The sequence below is a fragment of the Monodon monoceros genome, unplaced genomic scaffold (genome assembly GCF_005190385.1).
Source record: "Monodon monoceros isolate NGI ecotype Baffin Bay Population unplaced genomic scaffold, NGI_Narwhal_1 Super_Scaffold_19, whole genome shotgun sequence".
Classification (NCBI taxonomy): domain Eukaryota; kingdom Metazoa; phylum Chordata; class Mammalia; order Artiodactyla; family Monodontidae; genus Monodon; species Monodon monoceros.
In genome coordinates, this window is record NW_021703775.1 from 29,100,949 (window position 1) to 29,126,739 (window position 25,791).

Sequence of the window (25,791 nt, forward strand, 5' to 3'; positions counted from 1 at the left end):
GTCTCCCCGCCCCTGCTCCAACCCCACCCCCGCTCCACCCCCACCCCTCCTGCCCCTAGAGGGGCCCCCCAACCGGGGCGCGAAGGTGGTCCGCCAGGCCCAGTAGCCGAGTGGCGGAGGTGACGGTAACCGTCTTCCCGTTTCCGCCCGGCCGCCGGCGCGGCGAGGCGAGTGCCAGCAGAGGCGCGCGGTCCTCCCTCCGCCCGCCCGCGCCGGGGGCTGGCCCTGCCTAGCCGGCGCCTTTTTCCCCCGCACCGCGGCGCCGCTTCGCCACTTGGGCACCTCAGGTAGGGCAGGAGGCAGGAGTGCCTGCCGCCCGCCGCCCGTAAAATGGTTACCTCGGCTGGACAGCTCGCCCTCTTCGTGCTGGGTACGTACGCTGCCTACTGCGCGCCCGGTGGCACCTGCCCTCCGCGACACCCCGCTTTCCCCTGTCCCCTCCACTTCTCTCTCCCGGGGGTGTTCTGCGCCCGCCTAGGAGAGGAGAGGGCGGCGAATTCTTTTCGAGGCTTGAAGGCTGGGAGGCAAGGGGAGCCACTCGGGCTTACTAGGAATTGGGGGAGCCTATTCCAAAGAGGGGGACCGTCGAGCGCTCAGGCTTTCCCCGGTAAGTGGCCGCCGGGCGGTGCGTGAGAACACCCGCCGGGGAAGGGGGAGCGGTGGGTGAACGGGCTTGAGCTTTAATCCGCCTTCTCTGTGTGCTCGTACACTTGCCCACACCTACCTGCTTACCTGGCTGCCTCCAAGCCAGTCTTCACCGGCGTCGGTAGCGCGTAGACTCGCAGAGGGTGGCCAGCGTCCGACCCTCCGGCCGGACCTTGGCTGCTTCCCTTTCGTACCCGCCGCCTACCCGTGAGCCCCAGCGACCGGCAGATGTTCACCATCAGCAGCGGCGCCTCAGTCTTCTAACTTTGAGAGTTCTCGAGCTTTGGGGGTGGATTTTTGTGCGGATTAATTGTTGTTTTAATTAACTTCCCTTGGAGAAGTGGTTTAAGTGTCAGCCGAGGGCAGGAGTGAAACCCTAGACGAAGCGCTGCTCATTTCCTTTGAGTTTATTCTTGGAAGAGAACGAGGGATGGGGGAAGGGAGGGGAAGTTAAACCCGGCAAACCCGAGTCGGGTCTGGGGAGCCGGTGAGATTTTCGACGGTGAAGGTCACTGCCCGGCCGGCTCTTGCCCCTCGCGGCGCCGGGTCTCGTGTTGAGATAGCAGATTGACAGCCCAGGTGTCCTGGTTACTGCCGTAGCTTCCGTGAAATGAATTGTTCAGTCCCTATCTCCTGCGTTTAACCCTGTAAAGCAAGTTGCTCCCTACAAGATCATTTATTAGAGCGTGAGAAAAGCTATAGAACCCCTGCCTGCAAAATGCCCAGAGCCGCAGCCCCACCCAGTTCCGTGTACAGTTTCAGGGGGTTCACGGACCCGCCCGTAATCCTGCCCATGAAACGCTGATTAAGAACCGCAGCAGAAGTGGAGGCATCATATAAGGGAAATACAGAGCAGCCGTGGAACGGGATTCCACAGCTGCCCCGAGGTGTACCCTCACCTGAAACTCCCCAACAGGTGGCATGACTCTGAGTGGCTTTTTTTTTCTTTTCCCAAGACCATTTTATATTTTTGTATTGATGGTTCTAATTTTAGATTTTTTGTTAAAGCAGTAAAACATTACCAATACAGTAGAAGCCTCCTGTATTTGGGTCCCTATGTAATGTTTTTTGCAAATGCTAATAGTAATAATATTAATAGCTAACACTCTTTGAGCACTTACTCTGTACCAGGTACTGTTCTAAGTGCTGTGCATGTATTAACTCATTTAATTTTCACACCAACCTGATGAAGAAAGTATTATCGTGCCCATTTTATGGAGGAGGAAAGTGAAGCACATGGTCCCACAGTTAGTAGGTAGTTGGGCCAGAATTACGAGAGTGTGGAAGGAATGTGGATATTAAAAGTCACCTAACTGTGGTCACTGTAGTTCCATCTCCCAGGTTTGGGACTTTTCCTCGAGTCGAGATGGGTGGAATACCGTGGAGATTGTTTTAATTGGGTTTTCTTTTGGACTCTCAGGATCTCAAGGCGGTCTTAGGTTATTCAGTGAAAATCAGAGGCAAGAAACAATGAAGGTAAGCAAATTTGAGGAAGATTTGTAAAGTTGCCCCTGCCTCCCCCCCCACCCCACCCCCCGCCATCATACTATACTTGCCCGTGAAGACTGCATTCATTCATCATGGAATTTTTCTCTTTTGCCTGAGTCCAACTTGATCTTTGTTTCCTCCCTTAAGAAAAAGATGTATAAATTTGCAAAGGTTGATCAATATGTGAAAGCTGGCTCATACAGGTCCAAACTATGAGCAGTTGAAAAAAGTAGAGGAAAAGAAGGCAGGAGGAACTTACACCAGTGAGGATTCCTTTTTATTTATATTGCTTTAAAAAAAAAAAAAGCCATTGAACTTGGCCCAAAAAAGCCAATGTCGTTCTGTACATTGACGACCGCTTCTGCCTCCCACCTCCCTTTCTGCTAGATTACTAAATACCCATCAGTGCCATGTGCATCTTTATTCTGCCCATTTCCTCCAGAGCTGCTTTCCTTGCTAATTTTTCTTAAATTGGTTAAAGGCAGCTCCAGGCAAATCAGCCAGTGTCCCATCAGTAATCAAGATCTAGAAAACCGGGATCTTTCCCCTCCTTCCCCACCTCCATGGGAACAGTCTGAGAAGGAACTGTTAGGAGTCTCAGCTGATTCTTCTGATTACTTGATTGATGTTTTGGCCAAGAGAATGTGGAGACTGTTGCTTAAATGGCAACATTGGGAACATAATCTAGGTTCCTGTGGTGGCTGCGCTCCCATGTCAGGTTTCCGTCCTTGGCGGAGCAAACCTCACAGGGGCTTGGCTTCTCCAGTCCCAGGTCCTCCCTGTGTCAAGGGAGCAAGATGTGTAATCTTGGGCAAGTTACTTAGCTTCCTTGTGCCTTGTTTTCCTCATCTGTAAAATGGTGATATTAATAGGATCATTGAATATAGTTAATGAACCTAGAATGGTGCCTAGCACATAGTAAGAGTTTGATCAATCATCGTCATTGTCACTTTGAACCTCATAGAATTCCAGGTATCATTGCAGGTTATGTCCATTCTGTAACTGAGAGTTTGTCTTACTTATCTCATTTTCCATCTCCCCACCCTTCCTAAGACAGAAAATACCACCAAAACTAAAAACCTACTCAGAGATTTTAGCGAATATCGTTTGGCAGATGACAACTTCAAGAAAGTTTGGGAGTTCTTTTGGACCTTGTGAATTCTTTAATTTTTGATGCAGAACATTTGTATTTCCTCCTTACTGTTCAGTGGTCAGTTGTTTATTGAAGTCAGCACTAAGTTCCAGTTTTCTTATCTATAAAGTGAGAATAATAAAACTACCCACTTCACAGGTTGTTATGAGAATAAAATGAGATGGTAAATATGGAAGCTATTTATAAACTTTAAAAATAAATTTTAACACTACACACAAAATGACATTGATTTTATAATGGGTCTTATCATCCAGAAAAAAGCATTATTATTTTTATGGCAGTTCCCAGAAGTAGGACTAAATGTAGGCTAAAGAAGGATGTCCTAGGACACGAAATGCCATGAAGGATGGGTAGAGAGGAAACAGGTCAGCTTCCCTGTGGATTTGGGGCTGAGGGACCAGCAGGGGTCATGAAGTAAGACGGTTCTCTTCTCCATTACTTGGTAATGTTGTCTTTCAGAGTGAACAGTGGAGGTTTGCCCAGGACACATGTTTTCATTATTGGGCAGCTGAAATTAGGGAAAGTTCACTTTGAACAAGGGCTGTAAAGGTGTATATGGAAGGCTTAGAGCCTGAGTTTCCTGTATTTACTTTTCCAAAATCTGGTTTCCTAGGATAAAGTGATCTTTCTGTAAATATTCAGTGTCCCCTGCAAAGGAGACCTTTCTTATAGGAGTAAATGATGCTTCATGTTCCTGTGGTAACATATGAAAAATAGATGGTTTTTCCATTAGACCTATCTCTAAAGGCCTTTTGAAAGTATGTTTTGAACAAGGCCCTGCTCTTTGGGCTACCCACTAAAAGGGACAGGGGATGGGAAGTGGAGGTTGGGTCAAACAAAATGGAACTGGCCTGAGACACTGAATTGGGCATCTTGTGCCTGGTTTCACACTCACAACCTCTGTAGTGTGTTCCACAGCAGTATCCTCAAATTACAACCACTTGGAGAGCTTGGTAAACCAGATGGCTGGGCAGGAGGTGGGAGAGTTTGCATGTGTAAAGAGTTCCCCAGTGTGGCTTGTGCTGCTGGTGGGGAGGAGAGTAAAGGGACACTCTGAGACCCACCGCTCTACAGTCGGTGCTGTTAGGGAAGCTTCTAGCTTAACGAGTTGCATTTTGTCTAACGAGTTGCATTTTACATTTGATGTTTTAAATGCTGCCGTGGGTTTATGAGCATTATTAAGGGCACTTCCACGGCCTGTCTTGTTTACCAGAGCAGAGTTAGAAGTCGTGCTGAGAACTCTTACCTGTTCTAAATGTTCTTGTACTCTACCTATGGAAAATGTAATAATCCCATGTTATTAAACTCCAGCTGACCAAAGCTAATCATGTCATGCTTTCTTTTGTGTGGATCACCAAAAATCGACTGTTGTGTTGCTGTCATTTCAAATATTTTTCATCCCCTCATTTTAAAGTATGAACTTAATTCAATGCTCAAGCTAGTATGTGTTAGATTGCATCTAGATAGAGGACTGGGGCACTTTTATGGTGACTTTTGTTTTGCTTTTTTTTTCTTCCTGTGAAATGTCAAGTATAAAAATCTTTTGTAGAATCAGGAAAGCCAGAAATCCAGGCTACCAGAACCATCTCTTAGGAGGTCTTCATTTTAAGCACAAGGCACATTCCCTTTAGACCCTCTCTAAAAATTTGGGTAAATTCTTTTGAAGCATTAGGAATTAGTTGTATTAAATATGACTTGAATAGTTGTTACTTGGGCTTAGAAAAAGTAGGAAGTTTACTGAAATGGAATTTTATGTATTTGCTAGTATTTTTCTTTCTCTTTTAAGTCAGAGGAAACAAAATTTTCTTTCACTTCCCTAGTCTAGTGTATTATATGCCCAGTAGTTTTGTCCTTAATATTCCGCTGTCCTCTTACCTTGAAAAGCTTTTAGTTTTCCCCACCTTAGAGTTTACACTTCTCAAGTACCTGCAGATGGTTAAGGCTTCCTCTAGGAGAGATTTGACAGATAACTCCCTTCTATAACAAGCTTGTATAACTTTGTATAACTCCAGCCTGCTGTTGCCTTTCCTCTTTTGGTTTTAATTTTTGAAGGTGTTAACTTTTCTGGCTGGGAACCTCAACAGCGTGTCCTGACCCCTCCAAGTCCTGCCTTCAACTAACATTGGCTGGTACTTGCCCCCTCTTCCCTTCTAGTTTGAGGGTTTCTTGAGGGCAGAGCCCCTTGGTCTTCATCGTTGCCTTTGGCACCCTGAGCACAGGCCGACCTTCAGGGGAGACCAGTGAGCACTTGATGACTCCTTGGGGTGCCCCATACTGAATACTCCCAAGTGTGGACTCAGTTGGCAAACACTTGGCTGGGTAGGTAACATTTATCCTGAAAAACTCTTCATTATGATAATCGAGAGTGGTTGCATATAAATTCTTCTATACAACTAGTTTTCAGAGAGTGTTTTATTGTTTTTTTAAAATAGATTATGATTTGTTTTTGATCGCAAAAACATATTTTTTTTCTCCAGAACATAGAAAATTCAGGAAAGCATAAGAGAAAAGTTATTTTAGTGGCTTGTAATTCCACCATCCAAAGATAACTATGATTAACATTCCATTGCACAGCCTGATGGGTTAATGTATAGGTCAATAGATATTCTTTAAAAACTTGTATGAATTCCAAGAGGGTCACACTTTAACTTATTTTTGTAACTTAACCATCTTTCATGATAAGCATTTTTATATCATTTAACATTCACCATAACATCATTCTTAGTGGCTGGGAAATAATCTCTTGATTATGCTTACTATAATTTTGAAGCCCTTTGGACATACAGATTTTTCTTATTTCTCACTGTTATGAATAATCCATACAGTGTTGTTGGGAATATAAATTGATACAACTTCTCTTGGAAGTCAACGTGACAATAGCTATCAATTTTACGTTGGTATAATTTGGGTCATCAGTTTCACTTTTTGATATATATGCTACAAAAATACTTGTCTAAAAGTGTGAAGAAAAATGTAAAGGGTGATGATTGTTGACTTGTTTATAATAGTAAACAAGTTGCCAATAAAAAAGTTGCCAGTACCACACTGTTATAGTTTATTTTTTATTTTTTTTTGCGGCATGCGGGCCTCTCACTGTTGTGGCCTCTCCCTTTGCGGAGCACAGGCTCTGGACGCGCAGGCTCAGCGGCCATGGCTCACGGGCCCAGCCGCTCCGCGGCATGTGGGATCTTCCCGGACCGGGGCACGAACCCGTGTCCCCTGCATCGGCAGGCGGACTCTCAACCACTGCGCCACCAGAGAAGCCCTATAGTTTTTTATAGTAAGCATATATTAAATTTATAATGCTAAAGTCAAGGAACATAAATGACACAACAGACATTCTTGTATATAAATGTTTGGCTCATCTTTGATTATTTAGGATAAGTTTCTAGAAATTGGCTTTTTCTCCTACCAGCAGTATATGAATGCTTACTTTCTAGATTCTTCTATAACCAAAAGTTAGTTTTAACGTTTACCAAGTTGATTGGAGAAAAAAAATCTTAGCCCAATTTCATATTTAATATTTGTTAGGGTAAGTTTGTGCGTCATTTATCATCTTGTTATTTGCATCTTAACCTTTCAAAATTTCTTCTTCCTGATGGATCATCCTTTTCTTAGAACTTTATAACACACTTTATGTAAAAAGGTTGTTAATACTTGGCAAGTGTTCATTTATTGTTTGTCTTTTACTGTTTTGTTTATGATATTTTTGACATGCCTAAGGTTTTTGTTTTTATGTAAGAGAAACTGTAAATCTTTCCCCTTAAGCTTTCTACCTTTGCTTGTATAATTAGGAAAACCTTCCCTATCCTAAGTTGAGGCAAAAATTTACTTATTTTTTTCTTCTAATTCTTTAGTGGTCTCATTATATTGAACTAATCTACCTGTAATTTATTCTAATGTATGGTGTGAGGTATCAGTACAACTCATGTTTCATTTTTTTTTAAAACAGCCAACCAGTTAATATTGTCAATTGTCATTTGTGGAATAATCTATCCTTCCTAGTGTGGTTTGAAATTCCATTTTTTTATCATATGCTAAATTCTTCTAAACTTGAATCTGTTTGTGGGATTTCAGTTTGGTTCTTTTATTTTGTATTTTTGCCCTTGTTGTGAACTTGTTCATTCAGGTAGTCTACAAATATTTATTGAGCACCTATTCTGTGCTGCAACTGCTTCTAGGTGCTAGGGAATCAGCCAGGACTGATCCCTGTTCTCATGGATCTTGTATTCTAGTGGGTGAGACCTTTTCCGCTGCTTTGTATTCTAATTGGTTATTGATATCTAAAAGCATTTTTTAAAAATTATTTATTTTTAACATCTTTATTGGAGTATAATTACTTTACAATGCTGTGTTAGTTTCTGCTGTATAACAAAGTGAATCAGCTATACATATACGTATATCCCCATATCTCTTCCCTCTTGCGTCTCCCACCCTCCCTATCCCACCCCTCTAGGTGGTCACAAAGCACCGAGCTGATCTCCCTGTGCTATGCGGCTGCTTCCACTAGCTATCTATTTTACATTTGGTAGTGTATATATATCCATGCCGCTCTCTCACTTTGTCCCAGCTTACCCTCCCCCTCCCCATGTCCTCAAGTCCATTCTCTAGTAGGTCTGCGTCTTTATTCCCATTCTGTCCCTAGGTTCTAACCCTTTTTTTTTGGATTCCGTATATATGTGTTAGCATACAGTATTTTTCTCTTTCTGACTTACTTCACTCTGTATGACAGACTCTAGGTCCATCCATCTCACTACAAATAACTCAATTTCGTTTCTTTTTATGGCTGAGTAATATTCCATTGTATATATGTGCCACATCTTCTTTATCCATTCATCTGTCGATGGACACTTAGGTTGCTTCCATGTCCTGGCTATTGTAAATAGAGCTGCAGTGAACATTGTGATACATGACTCTTTTTGAATTATGGTTTTCTCAGGGTATATGCCCAGTAGTGGGATTGCTGGGTCGTATGGTTGTTCTATTTTTAGTTTTTGAATGAACCTCCATACTGTTCTCCATAGTGGTGTCAGTTTACATTCCCACCAACAGTGCAGGAGGGTTCCCTTTTCTCCACACCCTCTCCAGCATTTATTGTTTGTAGATTTTATTTTATTTTTTTTTTTTATTTTTTGCGGTACGCGGGCCTCTCACCGTTGTGGCCTCTCGCGCTGCAGGGCACAGGCTCCGGACGCGCAAGCTCAGCGGCCATGGCTCACGGGCCCAGCCGCTCCGCGGCATGCGGGATCCTCCCGGACCGGGGCACGAACCTGCGTCCCCTGCATCGGCAGGCGGACTCTCAACCACTGCGCCACGAGGGAAGCCCCTGTTTGTAGATTTTTTGATGATGGCCATTCTGACTTGTGTGAGGTGATACCTCATTGTAGTTTTTTTGATTTGCATTTCTCTATCTAAAAGCTTTTTAAAAATTATATTTACAGTTGACCCCTGAACAACACAAGGATTAGGGGGCCAACCCTCCAAAAATACACCTTTAATTTATGGTGGGCCCTCACATCACCGGTTTCTCCATTTCCAAGGTTCCCCATGGGCAGACTCAATTACCCGGATCGTGTAGTAGTGTAGTATTTACTATCAAAACAAAACCTCACATATAAATGGACCCACACAGTTCAAACCTCTGTTGTTCAAGGATCAACTGTATTTTGTGATGGGTTTTGTTAATTTTAATAGTCTTTCAGTTGATTCAGGTTTCTTATGTAGATGATCATGTAATTTTGAATAGTGATAACTTTGCCTCTTTCCTTTTATATTTTCATCTCATTACTTTTTCTTATCATGCTGACTAGAACTTTAAGAACAACATTTTTTTAAAGGCAGTAGATATCCTTGTATTTTTCTTGATGTACTGCTAATGTTTGTAACATTTAACTAAGTCACACAAGAGGCTGACTTTTCAGTTATTTATATATAATATACATATATATGTGACTGTATATTTGTATATGTATATATATGCATATAAACTTTATCATGTTAGTAAAATATACTTCTCTTGATAACTTACTAAAAGATTTGGTATTTTGCTTTGTTTTTCAAAGCAGGGGAGATAATGTGTTGTTGTTGTTGTTTTTCCAAATGTTTTGAGGATATTTATTGACTCAGTTAAATTAAGGCCATTCTTGGGGCTTCCCTGGTGGCGCAGTGGTTGAGAGTCTGCCTGCCGATTCAGGGGACATGGGTTCGTGCCCCAGTCCGGGAAGATCCCGCATGCTGTGGGGTGGCTGGGCCCGTGAGCCATGGCCACTGAGCCTGTGCATCCGGAGCCTGTTGCTCCGCAACGGGAGAGACCACAGCAGTGAGAGGCCTGCGTACCGCAAAAAAAAAAAAAAAAAATTAAAGCCATTCTTAAATTCCTGGAATGAACCTTCTTGGTTGTGTGGTATTATTCTCTGTATCTACTGCTAGATTTGATCTGTTCTGAAGTATTTGGGGCCTTTTTTCTTTTTTTGGTTTTGATATCAGTGTTATGTCAGCTTTCTAAAATAAATATTAAAATGTTCCATCTGGTTTACACTCTGGAGTAGCTGAAATGTCATGGAAATCAAATGGTTCTGTGTAAGCTTGAAAGAAATTGCTTATGAAACTTATGAGCTTGGTCCCTTTTTAGTGATCCGTTCAAGTTTTCTACTTCTTGAGGTGTTTTTGGTAATTATTTATTTTCCTCACAATCTATTCAATTCAGATTTCTAAAGCTTTAGCACAGATTTATAAATGATCTCCTTTTAATTAAAAATTTTTCTTTTGCACCTGCAACCTCAGTTAATATGACTTTACCAAATATGAAACAAAGCAAACACTTAGGCCCCCCCAAATAAAATATATTTTTAATTTGTTTTTCTTGATAATGATATTTTGAAGAAAAACCTCTTTTTAATCGTCAACCAAATTCAAGTCAAAGCTTCATATTTGATGGTTTGTTTGCATAAATGCATGTGCCAAAGTTGTTGTAATAATGCCATTTCTGATTTGGATGACGCATGGCACTGTGATTTCTAGCAGAGGCTGCTAAGTAGCTTCCTGATGGTTTCTTAAGCTTTCAAAAGTTTAAAAACCTCCAGATACACTATTGTCTCCATTAGATGTTACTGTAGTGTTTGGAGCAAATGGGACATTTCTGTTGTTTGTTCATTTGCTTTTTGTTTATTTTTTTCACTTGTTTTTAAGTTCAGTACTTCTAGGTAAAAAAATGTTGGGTTCTGACAAAGAGACCATGTCTTCCTCTTGGATTTTAGGCCTCTAATCTGAGTTTGAATGGGGTTAGTAAACAATTCTCCTGGGTGCTTAGAGAATAGATATACCTTGATGGCTCTTCCGTCATCTCTTTCCAGGGCTGAGGCACTCTCTGTGTAACTACTATACCTCCAAGAGGTACGGGAGATTAACTGGCTAAATGGTACACGTAAAGTGGTGACAGAAAAGCAGCCAAAGCTGATAAACGAGCGGTTTGCAATTACACACTCTGCTCCCCTCCCTCTGCCAGGCCTTGGCAGCAGGGAAAACACAAACTTAGGAGACTTTTCTTGGTTGAAAGAAAGCACGTAAGACTTGTAACTTTCACCGTGGCGGTGGCTTTGAGGAATTGGCATGTGAGCTGCCGAGGGACATAACCCGGTCACTTTGTCACTGAGCTCAGCTGGAAACTCTGGGCCTTGGCACTTCTCACCTTGGACTGGTTTCTGGGTTACCACTTTTGCATTGAAGGAGCACATCAACAGGCCGGTTTGCATGCCGTACACACTCTCTACTAGCACATTTGAACAATGACAGATGTTTTTGCACATAGCAGACCTTGGGTATTATAATTAGAGTTTCAGGGGATGAATCATAGGTCCCTGAGCTAGAATGAAAGCAAGCCCGGGGCCTGAGCATTTTTTTAGGGAGGTGAGGTAAACTCATAGATCACATTGATGGGGAATCCTTCTGGATCTGGACTCTCCCTAAACCTCATCAAAGACTCCCAAGGCCCCCCTGACCCCCACCAAAAAAAAAAAAAAAAAAACCAAACAAACACATCTTTTGTGCTGGCCCCAGTGCGGGCCACTTAGTGTTAACCAGAACACACACCCTGTGGTCGCCACCTCCCATGTGGGCCACTCGGTACCCTCCTTTTCTGCCAGCCTCGCTAAATCCTAATCATTCTTTTTCCACAGCGAAATAGAAATCAGAATCTACAAACAAAAGTATCTAGAAAAGACCCACACATTCAGCTCATCAGAGACATCTGCTTAATGAGGTTGAACTGTCAGGGATCTTACCAGATCCGTTTCTGTGTGTGGTTACAGATATATTTGTATATTCACTCTTCTCCCTTCAAAAATGGCATTTGGTATTTTTAAATCTGCTTTTCACTTACAGTGTATGGAGAAAATATTTCTGTGGCAGAGATACAAATGTATCTATCAATCTATTCTTAATGACTAACGCATTCCGTTACACAGCTCTGTCATTATTCATTTATCCACCCCTTATTGATAGAGATGTAGGTTGTTTCAAACGTTCAAATATTCAAACCTGAAATGAAAGTGTTTACAGCTAAACATTACCAGCATCTTTGAATTATCTTCTATGGTCAAATCCCCAGAAATGGATTACTAGGTCAAAAGGTACACACTTTTTCACCTCTCAGTATGTTTTGACTAATTACCTTCCAGAAAAGGTAGACAAATGTATACTTCTGTCCTATGTGTGACTGCCTGTTTGTCAGCAGCAAACTTACCTAGGATGAATATTATCATTTTCTAGACTTTGCTAATGACGTTGGCCAAATTGTATCTCCTTGTTTTAATTTGTGTTTCTTTGGCTAAAACCAAAGTTTGCTACAATTGAATGCTTTTTCACGTTTGTGTATTTGAATTTCTTTTCTTGGGACTTACCCATTTCTGTCCTCAGGTCACGTTTCGGGTGGGTGAATTGTCTTCTCATTGATTTGTAAACAGTTTTATAAAAGATATATTAAATATTTTCTTTATGTTATTTAAATTTACGTGTATGTGTATGTTTGGGTTTACGGAAGTATGGTTTTGTTTTTGTTTTTAACTTTCAAGGACTTAAAATCTGTTCATTATTTCTTTGTGATTTCTACTTTTGTTTTGTGGTAGGAAGGGATTTGCTATGACTCTCTGATGTCTCATTTCCCCTTGTATTTTTATGTTGTTACTTTTTTGGATTTAAATTTCACTTCTTTGGGAATGCATTTTGGTGTAAGATGTGAGACAAAACTCTAACTTGCCTTTTTGTCGAAATGATCCGGTTCCTCAAACACCATTTGTTGGATTTATTCTCTACTCACTGATTTCGAATCCCACTTTTGTCACTTGAGACTTTCTTAGGCGTACTCGAGTCTTTTTGGAGTTTCTGTTCTGTTCCATTAATCTGAGGCTCACCCTTTAATGAACCATTCTTTGGGGCTGGTAATGTGTTATTGCCCCAGGAAGCTGGGGCAGAAAAATCTTGAGAAGTAGGCAGGCATTGGGTGGGCATGTCCTGAAAGGCATGGTGAACCTGCCTCTGCCCTCCTATCTTTTCTGGAACTTTGTGCTTTGCAGGAGTTGGGGGACATGAGGCAGGCCTGCAGTCCTCACTCCATGTGATGTTCTGGTTAACTGACACTGTATATTTTCATGTCGCCTTCTCAAATGGGAGGACGGTGGAGTCTGCCATGGCATACCTGGAGCCACAGACCAAACCTGGCACATCTCCCAGGATATAGTAAAGGAAATAATTAATCAGAAAGGAACTTCACTGGAAAGTCATAACATTGTTTTATATATTAAAACAAACTCAGATATATTAGCAAATAGAATGCAAGATTGAAATGTCATTAATTAATTTTTCGGATACAAGACTTCAAATAAATTGTGATTTTTTTTTTTTCACTTCGATTGTTTCAGGCTGTGTCCCCAGACTCTAGAGGAGCGGGTATGAGTTCCTTCTCTTTGCCATTTTGGGGGTTCTAATGGAAAAGTTTGAGAAGTACTGTCCCATGTGGATGACTAGTTTTCAGATACTTAGAGCAGAATAGTAACTAAAATGAATATCTTCATTCATCATTCTTCTGCTTCCTTTGGATATAATTTGCCTTTTTCTAATTTTTCCTAAGGCAAAAACTTAATTATTGATTTTAGATTTTTCTTCTTTTCCAATATATTCATTCAGTGCTATAAATTTCCCTCTAGACACTGCTTTCACTTCATTCCACAAATTCTGATGAGTTGTGTTTCCATTTTTATTTACTTCAAAATACTCTTTGACTTCTCTTGAGATTTCTTCTTTGACCCATGTGTTATTTAGATTAATCTCCAGTATGTGGGGATTTTCTGGCTATATTTCTGTTATCAATTTCTGGTTTAACTCCTTTATTGTCTGAGAGCAGACATTGTATGATTTCTCTTCTTTTAAATGTGTCAAGATGTGCTTTATAGCCCAGAATGTGGTCTGTCTCAGTGAATGTTCATGTGAACTTGAGAAGAATGCATATTCTGCTGTCGTTGGGTGAAGGAGTCTATAGATGTCCATTATATCCAGTTGGTTGATGGTGTCGTTGAGTTCAACTGTGTTCTTGTTTTCTGCCTGCTGGATTTGTCCATTTCTGAAGGAAGGGTGTTGAAATCTTCAGCTGTAATTGTGGTTTCATCTATCTCTCCTTGTAGTTCTATTCATTTTTGCCTCATGTATTGTGATGTTTTATTGTTAGGTGCATACAGGTTAAAAATTGCTGTGTAATTTCATCATTCTTTAATGATTCTTTAATGATTCAGGGTCTCCCAGTGCCTGAAGATCATCAATAGTAAATCCTTTATCCACATGTGGTACCTGTAGTTAATGCAAAACTTCCGTTACTACCTGCGAACGAGGAGAGCTTTCTTCCTTAGTTAAGCAGAACTCTATTTTAACTTTCCTCGTGGAGAGAGAAAAATATATAAAAGGCATTACTCCAGGTTCCTGGACTAGTGCTCTGTTAGGATCAAGGTAGTAGGACCTTCATTGACTGAAGCCATCCTTTCAAATCAGTTCTTATTTTGAACCCTCTGTAGGTTGTAGAAGGTTTTGGTGAATGGATTATGCCCCAGTGAATCACTTGAGAGTTAGAGATTTACACTTAGAAAAACATCAACTCACTATGTAATATTGATTTACTTTCTTGTGAAGTGCCCTTTTCCCCTACTGTGGAACAGAGGGAAAAATAAAAAGTCCTTTCAACTAAATTGGATTTTTTTGGATTTCAGATAAAAGGCAGGACATTTTTCTCTGAACGGTAACAACAGAGGCATTTGGAGTATCTCAGCTGTCATCCCATGTAGAATAGATCCAAGTGATGAAACAGTAGTTGTGATTTTTGTGAACTGGGCCTAACCTTTTATTCTTAATTCACGCAAGCTAGCTACTTTATTCACTTCTAGAGCCCAAGGGATGAATAACAAAACTAAGATCTGTCAGCTCAAAGTGAGGGATGCTGTTTGTTTGTTTGTTTAGGTTATTTTATACGTGGATTGTTCACTTCAGCAAACACTTAAGTGTGTATCAGACCGTCTGCTGGGTTTGATGGTATTAAAGCAAAGAGGGCCATGACCTAGCCCTTGCCCCCAGCCCCCGAATTCTTCGTAGATTGTAGCAGAAGCAAACACACAGTTTTTCACAGTATGACATGAGGTACACATTGAACACCTTGGGCTCAAGACGAGGGTCCTTGAGGGAATTCCCTGGTGGTCCAGTGTTTAGGACTCTGCACTCTCACTGCTGAGGACCCGGGCTCAATCCCTGGCTGGGGAACTAAAATCCCACAAGCTTTGTGGCGCGGCCAAAATGAAAAAAAGAAAAGATGAGCGTTCTTGGTATGACGGGGCGAGGCACTCTTTGAGGAGATAATGGCCAGTACTCAGAACAGTGCCTGGCACGTGGTAATTTCTTTAAGTGCCTTACAAATTGCACACATTCCTTTAACCCATCTAGCAATCCTGTGACATACGGTGATGATCCGCATTTTATAGATGAGGAAACTGACGCACAAAAACGTTAAGTAACTTGCCGAAGTTCCTACAGCCAGCAAGTGGCAGAACAAGGATTTGAACCCAGGACCCTTTCCTGTTGTCCTAGCCTTCCCGCTGTTCCGCTTCTCCAGGTCATCCATGGAAGGCTGTGGATACTGAAGTTCCTGGCATCAGTCATGTGTGAGAGTGCCGTTTTGGAGTAGACATTAAGTGTGATCAGGCTTTCAGACAGCTGCTCCCCTAAATAATATTTACCATATTGAGAGTAATTGCCATGAAGGTAATTGTCATGCTGGCTAAAAAGAAATATTACTACTTCACAATGCCATGAAATGTAAAGAAACAAGAGCGGTAGAGGTTTTATCCCCCCTTCTTCAATCAAAAGTTCAGATGTTCAGAAGACAGATAATCACATGAGGTGTGTGTGACTTAAAATATATTTTGTTGTGACCAGGGAGCCTCTAATAATAAAATTGAGACTTGATAGAATCTCGGATCAGAACAGAAAGAGCATTTACTGTTCCACTTGTGTGTAGGAACTTCATTCATTCAGCAGGGAGCATTTTTGATGGCCTTTGTACCTCTGAATAGACAGTTGAGTATCGGATGCCCAGGTGTTAGGACAGTGCCGCAGTGTGGACAGTCGACAAAGGTTGATTCAAGGTGATTTTCTTTCCCTGTAGGTAAAGGTAATGGGGTCAGATGCACTGCCAATCAGTGTGTTACTAACACACAAAGCAGCCAGTGGGACAGACGTCTTTTGCAGTGAGTAAGCTTCTGAAAAAAAATGTGGGATTTAAAAAAATCTGTATCTTGTTTAAAGGACCTTATTTGATAATCCTTTTCTAGAACAATCTCTCCTTAATTGGTTTGTAAATCTAAAGCATTCACATCTCTGGTTTGCCTAAAGTAGGTTGCCTCAACTGTGGCGACTCCTCTCAAGAAAAGGTTAACTAGTTGGGAATTGTGTTAAAGCCCATCCAGTTGGCCATGGGGGAGAAAAAGTTGATGTTTTAAGGGAGCCAAGAACCTAAACTCTCCCCCGAGAGTTACCCGCACAGTAACTCCTGATATAAAACTCCTGATATTCTCAGAGCAGAGGGCCTGCTTGCATTTTCCACGGTCTTCTCCACACTGGGCTGCAGGCTTCCTTGATCTTTGTTTGCACCTTCTAACGTCTTAGTGACCCGCTATCTAACGTTTCTTCCTCTGATTGATGCTCTTTAGTTGTGACACTCAACAGAAGAGAAAAAAAGAAAGGTGTAACATTTTGGAACAGAGTAATCCTTTGGGGACACAATGTCTTCATCTTTTCAGCTTGTGCCTCAGAACCCAAGGAACCAAAATTGCACGGGGCTGGTGTGTGATAACGAGGAAAAGACTAGGGAAATAAGTCTAGCTGTTTTCCAGCAGGAAGAAAATAAACGTGCTTCATCATTCACACATGTGTTTCACCTACTAATCAGGGAACAACGCTGTCCGGCCGTTTTCTGTGCTCCTGTGGGAAGAACCATGTGAAGCAGGGAGAGGGTTCTGTCCAGTGGGTGACTGTTCATGGGCCAAGGATGGAGAGGCAGCCCCCACTGCTGAGAGCCCTCACAAGCCCGCCCTGCGGATGGAGAGCTTACCTGGGCTCTCAGCCTTGCGAAGTGAACCACAGGGCTATGCGGGGGGGGGGGGGATGTTTTTTATCCTAAAGAAATAGGATATGATATGCACCTTCCCTTAACAATACTTCCTTAAACAAGGCAGGTACCAGCTGCTCTGGTGAATGGGGGAGGGGGTCAGCCTGCAAGGTGAGACCCCCTTCTAGGTGTGTGGTCTTCATGCCTGAGCATGCTGTGACCCCAGAAGCCGGTCCTGGCTCAGCCAAGAATGTTCTCTGGGGACTGTGATGTCATCTGATTCTACTGTAAGCAGAGCAAAAGTGGGCACATGGCCTCACTGTTTGGCCTTGAAAATAAAGCCATCACCTTTTGTGAATGAGCATGTTTAGGTTCCCAGTAAGTTCATTAGAAAGCATTAAAGAAATCTGCATTGTTCTAACTACCTATCTCTGTGCTGCTCTTGGTCGTTTCCACTTTAGCCTCTTTTATCATTGGTTCAGTCATCGTTTTCACCTGGGCTGTTTATCACCTGAGATATTTTCAGAGGCTACACAGGCAGAAATTTTCTGAAAATCTAGGGCTTTGATTTATATAAAAACCTTTTGCTTTGAGGAGGTGGACAAATTGGTATGAAGAGTTATTGGTATTCTCTAGTACTGCCTCCCTTATCCTGGCGGAGAAAAGAAGAATCCACTTTCATTTGTAGCCATACCAACAGATGGCATCTTGCTCCATTGACAATAATTGTGTGCAAGGGTGTGAGAATGTGTGCATGTGTTTCATCTAGAGGTTTCGTTTCCTACTTGATGGGCTTTTTATTTCAGATTTCCTCTTGCCCCCATCCTCAACTTCTGCAGTGCTTCACACAATACCTAACATTTAATGATTGATCCTTATGTTTTTATTGATGACAAATAATTTACCCCCAGAGTCTCTCTTCACTTCTCTTTTCTTTCCTTCCCCTCCCCACCTCTAACTTTCAAAACATCACTAACATAGCAGCAGGTATTTTTTGAGCAGAAGTGGGAAATAGTTCCATTTTCTAGGCCAACTGTGATCCCTTGGAAATGGCTGTTTCTAAGGATTTGGAGGCTGCATCTGAGTTCAGTGGGAGATAATGCTGTGATCAATTAGTAATGTCTGTTGTGGACCCAGTGTGGAGGTGGTGTCACATATACTTGCATTCCTGCTTGAGATGGTGGGCCATTTTTCTTAAGAATGAGAAAAAGTCATATGTTTCTCCAAGGAATTAGTTGAAGATGTTCCCACTGGTGTTGCTTACATTTCCTGCCTTTTAAAAAATAACGTACTCTAATTTTTAAAATGTGTTCCATAAACCTAATACCATAACCATGTATAAGTGCCACTGAGTTCTGCTAGGGTTAGCATCCAGCAAGGCAGAGAGCCTGTGAGGGTATGGACTGGTACATCCTGTCGTCGTTCAGGACACGGGGTATTTGCCTACCTTCAAAGTAAGAAGCAGAAAACCACAGGTAACGCTGGATGACAAAGCTCTGAGTTGATGTTCATGTCTGCCGATCTTGGGCCCTCATTGGGTTATTAGCAGGAGTGTTCTGACTTGCCTGCTAGTCAGAAGAGAGCACTGATATCTCGCTTTCTTAGAGGCAGGGACTCCTTTCCCCAGAGGGTATGCAGCATGTCGTGGCACTCCCGCCCCAGCAGTCATCAGCATCCTTACACCCGCATCAGTGGGGGTGACCATCCCTGTTTAATTGTCCCGCACAGGCACTGTGAGGGGATAAGAAAGAAAGTAGAGAGAAGGGCTGTGTCCACATGGGGCATAGAGGTTGCGGCAGAGGCAGGACTTATAGGGCAGAGAAACCCGGAGCAGAGAATGGTGTCTGGGTCTGTACGTTTGCAGTTGCTTGTGCTCTGGTCACAGGTTGGCTCGGAGCCTATTCGCTTTGCTCCTCGCGGGCCCTTCGCTTCTGAGTCTGGGATGCTTTAGCACCCCAGGGGTGGTAGCAGAGGGGTGTATGGTGATCAGGGTTAGATACTGTGTGAGCCTCCAGAAAGCCTTGGGCATAGCCATTGTTGTCTGGACCCTAACGTATCCTGGATGTTGAATGTGAGTCTCACAGGTAAGCCTGGGCTTCCCTTGGACTGAGATTCCTAGCACCTGTCTGGGGATGAGCAGGGCCAGAGCCTTCATTCCAATTTGTAGCATCCTGGAGGATCTTGGGGGTAGTGGACAGACCCTGGCTGGGCCCTGTTAATGAACACTCTTCAGAGAAATGTGAGAACATCAGGACCAAGATGAGATTGAGTTATGTGGCTTTGGTGCTTGTTGGCACTTGCGAATGGGTTTCTTCAGACCTGTGTCCCTGTTGACTCATTTGCTTGCTATTTTAATTTTTTGAGGGAGAGGGGGTCCTCCATCTGAGGTGGTCAGGAAAGGTTTCTGAAGACATTGATGTTTGAGCTGGTCTTGAAGGTAAGGAAGGCAAGGAAATAGTAGAGGTAGAGATGGGGTGAGGAGAGGAGGTCCCACGCTCAGCCCTCCCGAGTTCCCGAGTCCTGCTGGCTCTGATTCTGTTCTACACCCGACCACTCCTCATGCCCTCCCAGATGCCCCTCTCATCTTCCGCCTGGACTGCCGTAGCATCATGCATTCCTCTGGTTTCCAGTCTTGCCTCTATAAGGCCTCTGCTGTTCTCAGTACCCTGAGTGATCCATCTAATCAGATGCTGTGGCTCATCTTCTCAAAACCTTCCAGTGGCTGCCCAGCTTGGAAAAATTTGGATTCCTACTGCTCCCTGTGACAGACACCTGCCTGGCATCCTTCCACCCTCGTTTCCCACCACTGTCCTCCAGCTACACCAGCCTTCCTGCTCTTTCTTGAACATGTTAAGTTCATTCCCACCTCAGGACCTTTGCACCTGCTGTTCCTTCAGTTTTGACTGCTCTTCTTCCACATTTTTGCAGGACTGCTTCCCTCATTTTATTCAGGTCTTTTTTAGATGTCACCTGTCCAGAAAGGACGTCTGTGATGACTTTATCTATCTATGCACAAACCAATGATGATGAAGAAAATGCTCCAGTGTCTGCATTATTTCTTGGAGAACTGTCATCACAGAAATGTTTTAATGGTGTCTTCTTATTCCAGAATGAAAGAACCTATATTCCACAAAGTCTGTATAAAAGGCTTCTGCTCAAATAGGAGTTTAAGTGTCACCTTCTTTAGTTCACACTTCCTAGACATCTCTGTGGAACTGTCTCCCAGGTTTGGCTTTAAAAGGAACTGAATTCATTCAGGAGGTATTTGTTCAGAGCTGTCGATGCGTCAGGCACTGTTCCCTAGAGGGTGTCCCCCACTTGGTGCCAAGGAGACAGAAAATAAACAAATAAACCTACAATAAAATGTCAGGTTTTGACAGTGCTGGGGATGGGGATGAGCCACTAGCTTCATTACCTTGCAAATCGGTCTTCACAGAAGGATGCTTTCGGGCAGTTGAAAGCCATCTAGTTCTCTCTCTCTTTTCTTTTTTTTAAATATTGTTTTTTAAAAAAAACTGTTGATTTTATTGATAAAGATAATTGATAAAGAGTGCAAGTCAAAGGTGCACATCTGAAAATATCAACTTTAAATCTGATTTACTCAGTATTAATTTTAAGTGATAGAGTAAGTAAAATTAATGATACAAGCCAAATGATGCCTGCATCAAATTCAATGTGCATAATGCTCTTGACAGCATCAAAGGAATTAAATTGTTTGAGGAAAACCAGCGATTACGTTTATCAGACATCTGTCACTGATGCTAAACAAATTGCAGAATCTCGTGATTTTGACACCAGTTTTTGTTCCTTTCCTATCTGAAGTGTAAGAAAGGACAGGAAGAGGAGGGTGGAAGAGTTCTCTGTAACGGTAGCTGCATTTCGTTATGCCAGAGGCTGTGCTTGATACCCACACAAGAGCCCCCCTCTTAGATATAGCAGGAGGGTCCAGAAGCAGGATTAAACCATCCTTCTAGCAACTCTTGAATTCTGCTCCCTCGGTCTCAGAGGTGACAGCTGGCTGGCTACAGGTTGAAAATTGTGTTGATCACTTGTCCTCAGCTGAGGGAACGTCTAGGATACATCATCTGTTTTACGTCAGAAGCAAGGCCAGTTGCCTGAAACCAGGGCACTGGATTTCCTTGGCTGTTGCAAAAGCTGCTCAGATTCCTGGTGGTGCCTATCGACCTCTCTACAGGAAGACTTCTCTGGGAGACCCCTCACCCATTGTTCCTCCCTTTCCTCCCCTCCAGGCTCCCGCCTGCCGTATCCGGGGCCTATGTCCAGAGGGTTCTCCTCTGCTTCCTCCCATCCTGACACACTCCCAGTTTGAGAGTGAGGCTCAAGGTCCACGGTGGCTCAGTCCAGTCAGATCAGCCACTGATCAAAGCTTCTCCCTGGCAGCCACCATCAGTATACAGTTGTCTGTAATAGACTGTAGTTTTTTGTTTGTTTTTATTGGGCTATGATTGCTTTACAGTGTTGGGTTAGTTTCTGCTGTACAAAAGAGTGAATCAGCTGTATGCATACACATATCTCCTCCCTCTTGGACCTCCCTGGCACCCCTTACTCCCATCCCACCCATCTAGGTCACCACAGAGCACCGAGCTGAGCTCCCCGTGCTACACAGCAAGTTCCCACCAGCTACACATGGCAGTGCACATGCGTCAATCTCAGTCTCCCAATTCATCCCCCCACCCCCGCGTCCACACGTCCGTTCTCTATGTCTGCGTCTTGATTCCTGCCCTGCACGTAGGTTCATCTGTACCATTTTTCTAGATTCCACATATATGCGTTAATATACGGTATTTGTTTTTCTCATTCTGATTTACTTCACTCTGTATGACAGACTCTGGGTCCATCCACGTCTCTACAAATGACCCAGTTTCGTTCCTTTTTTATGGCTGAGTAATATTCCATTGTATATAGGTACCACATCTTCTTTATCCATTTGTCTGTCAATGGACATTTAGGTTGCTTCCATAACAGTGCCTCCTCTGGCCATGAGGGTCCAGGTGGGCTGAGCACTGCCCCCCTCTAGACTGTAGGGTTTTTTTTGTTTTTTTGTTTTTTTGTTTTCTTTTTTTGCGTTACACGGGCCTCTCACTGTTGTGGCCTATCCCGTTGCGGAGCACAGGCTCCGGACGCGCAGGCTCAGCGGCCATGGCTCACGGGCCCAGCCGCTCCGCCGCATGTGGGATCTTCCCGGACCGGGGCACGAACCTGTGTCCCCTGCATCGGCAGGCGGACTCTCAACCACTGTGCCACCAGGAAAGCCCTAGACTGTAGTTTTTTTAGAGCAGTTTCAGGCTTATAGAAAAATTGAGCAGAAAGTACAGAGAGTTCCCATATGCTTCCCCTGTTATTAACATCTTGCTTTAGTGTGGTACATTCACTATAATTGATGAGCCAATATTGGTACATTATTATTCATGAAAGTTAATGTTTTTTAACTAAGGTTAAATGTAAACAAAAGTCCCTAGTTTACATTAGGGCTTATTCTTTGTGCATTCTATGAATTTTGACAAATGTGTGATGACATGTATCCACCATTGTAGTATCACACAGAATAGTTTCACTGCCCTAAAAATGCTCTTTGCTTCCCCTGTTCATCCCTCTCTCCCTTGTCCCAAACCCCTGGCAACCAGTGATCTTTTCACTGTCTCCATAGTTTAGCCTTTTCCAGAATGTCATATAGTTGGAATCACACAGTCACAGTACATAGCCTTTTCCAATTGGCTTATTTCACTTAGGAATATGCATTTAAGTTTCCTTGGCGTCTTTTTGTGGCTTGAGAGCTCGTTTTTTATTGCTGCATAATATTCCATTGTCTGACCGTACCACAGCTTATCCATTCACCTGCTGCAGGATATCTTGGTTACTTCCAAGTTTGGGTAATTGTGAATAAAGCTGCTATAAACATTTGTGTGCAGCTTTCTGTGTGTGTGTGGACATAAGTTTTCAATCATTCGGGTAAGTACCAAGGAGCTCGATTGCTGGACCATATGGTAAGACTATGTCTGGTTTTGTAAGAAACCCCCAAACTGCCCTCCAAAGTGGCTGTACCATTTCATCAGCTTGTTCCGGTTCCTGCACCACTTTCATTTAGAGGAGTCTGATTTTCCTGGGCAGTGCTTCAGAAATATGCCGAATATTCCAGGGATGCCGCACACCTTCTTCTTTCTGTCATCTTCCTCTTGCTCGAGCTAAACCATCCTAGCAGAAAACTTCCTCTTCCCTCCCTCTTTTCTTTTGCTTCGCACCTCTACCCTCCCTGCCAAAAGTCAATGAGGTAAGTAGGGGAAGGGCAGAAGCAGGGTTGGTAGGGGAGAATTACCGTGCTTCCCCAGGGTTTTTTTGTCTTCCTTTAAAATGATTTAAGTTGATACTACTAAAAGGTACGTGATGCTCTTCACCCAAAACTGTGGGGTCAGGTGTACCTTATCCCTCACTGGTTTGTCTCCAGTCAGTACATAAGACTCTTCCCATACGACTAAGTGCTTTGGGGGCATTCGCTGAACAGCTTTGCCATATGTGGCCAGAAGAACATACACTGGCCAAAGGGAAATACGTCAGGGGCCCTAAAATCAGTGCACCAAGAGACAGTTGCCTGCCTCACCCCTCCTGCAGTTCCCTCCCTCTCCGGGCTCCCAGGAGTCTGCTTGGAGCCCCGCGACTACAAATCCCTGGGAGCAGATTTGTTGATGGCTCGTCGGTCTTGTTACTTTATAGGTTGGCTTCCTATTGTGCAACCCAGATGCTTCAGGTTATTATAGAGAGGCAGACAGATGAACAGAGAATGGAGGGAATCACTGAATGGGGAAGGGAGCTTCCCAGTTTCCCGAGGGCAGGCTGACCCCACAGTCCTGCTGCGAGCTTCCCCAGACCATTAGCAAGGCTCTCCTGAGCCACCCTGTCCATTCCTGTGACTGCCGGCTTGTTCCATCTCCCCTGAGTTTAGGGTGCTTCTGCCCACATGCCTTTGGAGGCCGAATGACCTGTGGCTGAAGGGACTTTCCCTGCTGGGGTCTGGACTTTCTCAACAAGGTGTACTTAGGCAGGACATCTTAGGCAGGACAAAGTCCTGTGCATCACAGCAGTTTAGCCTCCCTGCTCTCACCCATTAAATACCAAGAGAGCCCCTCACGTCATTGTGACAATCAAAACTACCCCACCTGTTACCATATACCCCCAGGAGGCCCTGCCAGCAATGAGAACCCCTGGGCTAGGGGTGGTTTGGTCAGGGTCTCCTAGTTAAAAGGGGTCACTCTCAGTGCCTCTTGCCCGCTCCTCATCCGGGCCCTTCTCAGCAGCTGGTACCTGCTGTTTTCACCCACACCCTTTTTCATCTACTCTCCCCTCTTCCTCCTCCTGCCCTCACTTCCAGGGCCCAAGGAGAAGAACGTAGACATTTTTCCAGCCTGCAGTGTGATGTGGGATTTCAAGAACTTCAGGGTGTTTTCCCTTAACTCTTGAAAATCTAGGCTTCTGAGGATTTGTTTTCTCCATTTGAACCCTGCTTCTCAATCAGTGGTCCTCATGCAGTCAAGTGAGTTCTCCTAAGGGGTGTTCTGTGGTCAGCCCCGAGAACACAGGACATGATGGAAGCCTGACAGTGGCGATTAGCATTGGTGCAGCGCTGTCCCCTCCGTCCAACCCTCCCCCAGCCCCCAAGGCTGACGCTGCATTGATCTGAAATTCGGCCAAGTCATACTGGTATTTATCTTGGCTCAAACCCCACGCCTCATCATGCCTTCTACAGAGGGGTCCCAGGGGTGTCCTGAGCGGAGCTGTGGGAAGGGATGAGTTTGTCATCACCCAGCTATTCACATGGAGGAAATGGGGCAGAGTTCAAGGATTGCTTATTTTTTTTTACCTCCCCGCTCGTAGCCTACTTCCAAGCCACTAGCGGTGAGTGATGTGTACATAGGGCCTTGACAGAGCTGAGGGATGGGCCTGGCTTTGTTGGGGCTGCCAAGAGGTTAACTCTGCTGGGCTGAGGTCCACACAGGCAGAGCCACTGCTGACCCTGGGCCCGGAGGGTGGTAATTATGGGGACACCACAAGGCCAGGGGAAGCTGGCGTGGGGCCAGTGGGCCTCCACGAAGCGGGAGGGGGCTTGGTGTTTGATTTCTGCAATTCCCGGCAGCTGAGGGGCCCGGGCCCTGCAGGTGGTGTCGTTACATCTACCACTTGATCCCGGCCCTGTCTCAGGTCCACTCTCCCGCCCCTCCTTTCCTCCGGGACTCTGGGAAAGTCGAGCGTGGCCCTCGGCGCTGACACCTTTACTCCTCAAGTCAGTGTCAGTCGGCTGCAACGGGGTTGCGAGCATCTCCGCACAGCTTCCTGTGGCCTCGGAGCTCAGTCCTGGTAGAGCCTGTTGGTGATTCAGCGGCCGGGAAACTCCAGGAGGGCTCGGCGATACTCGCCCTGCTGCCCTGCAATCCCTGGCCGGGGCCCTCGGCCAGCCAACATGGGAGCGGGGCCTGTGGAAGAGGAAGTTTGACTCAGTCGCCAGCCCTGGTCCAGGTCTCTGATAAACCCTCAGCCCTGCTTCCTCCTAACGAGAAAGGGTGGGGCACAGATGGGAGCGCGCACAGGGCCCGCCTCACCCAGAGGAGATGCTTCGTGCATCCTGGTTAACTTACTGTTTGGCAACGATATTTTGCTCCTGTGTGCTGTTTGCTTTGTAGGAGGGGGTCCTCTCAGACCACCGGATCAGTAGGCAGCACTGTTCTGTAAGACTTTGACGTGGGTGGGTGCTGGGGAGAGCAGAGAGGAAGATATGTATGTAGCGGTGTGAGGGGTTGCATCACACCTGCCAGGCCTTAGAAACAAAGGTTTCTCAACAGGGCAGCACCCACCCCCTCCT

General features: G+C 44.2%; 1 protein-coding gene across 3 annotated transcripts in view; it reads left to right on the plus strand.

The window, feature by feature from the left end:
• The first annotated feature begins 184 nt into the window (after positions 1 to 184).
• Positions 185 to 25,791, plus strand: part of TGFA (transforming growth factor alpha) — a 107,505-nt gene continuing 81,898 nt past the window's right edge. For 2 of the 3 annotated variants that reach the window (XM_029232628.1, XM_029232627.1), the window contains exon 1: positions 185 to 370. In XM_029232628.1, coding sequence (XP_029088461.1) covers positions 331 to 370 — 40 coding nt within the window. In that variant the 5' untranslated portion in view covers positions 185 to 330. The remainder of the gene's footprint in view (positions 371 to 25,791) is intronic. The other variant, XM_029232626.1, reaches the window with a different exon arrangement.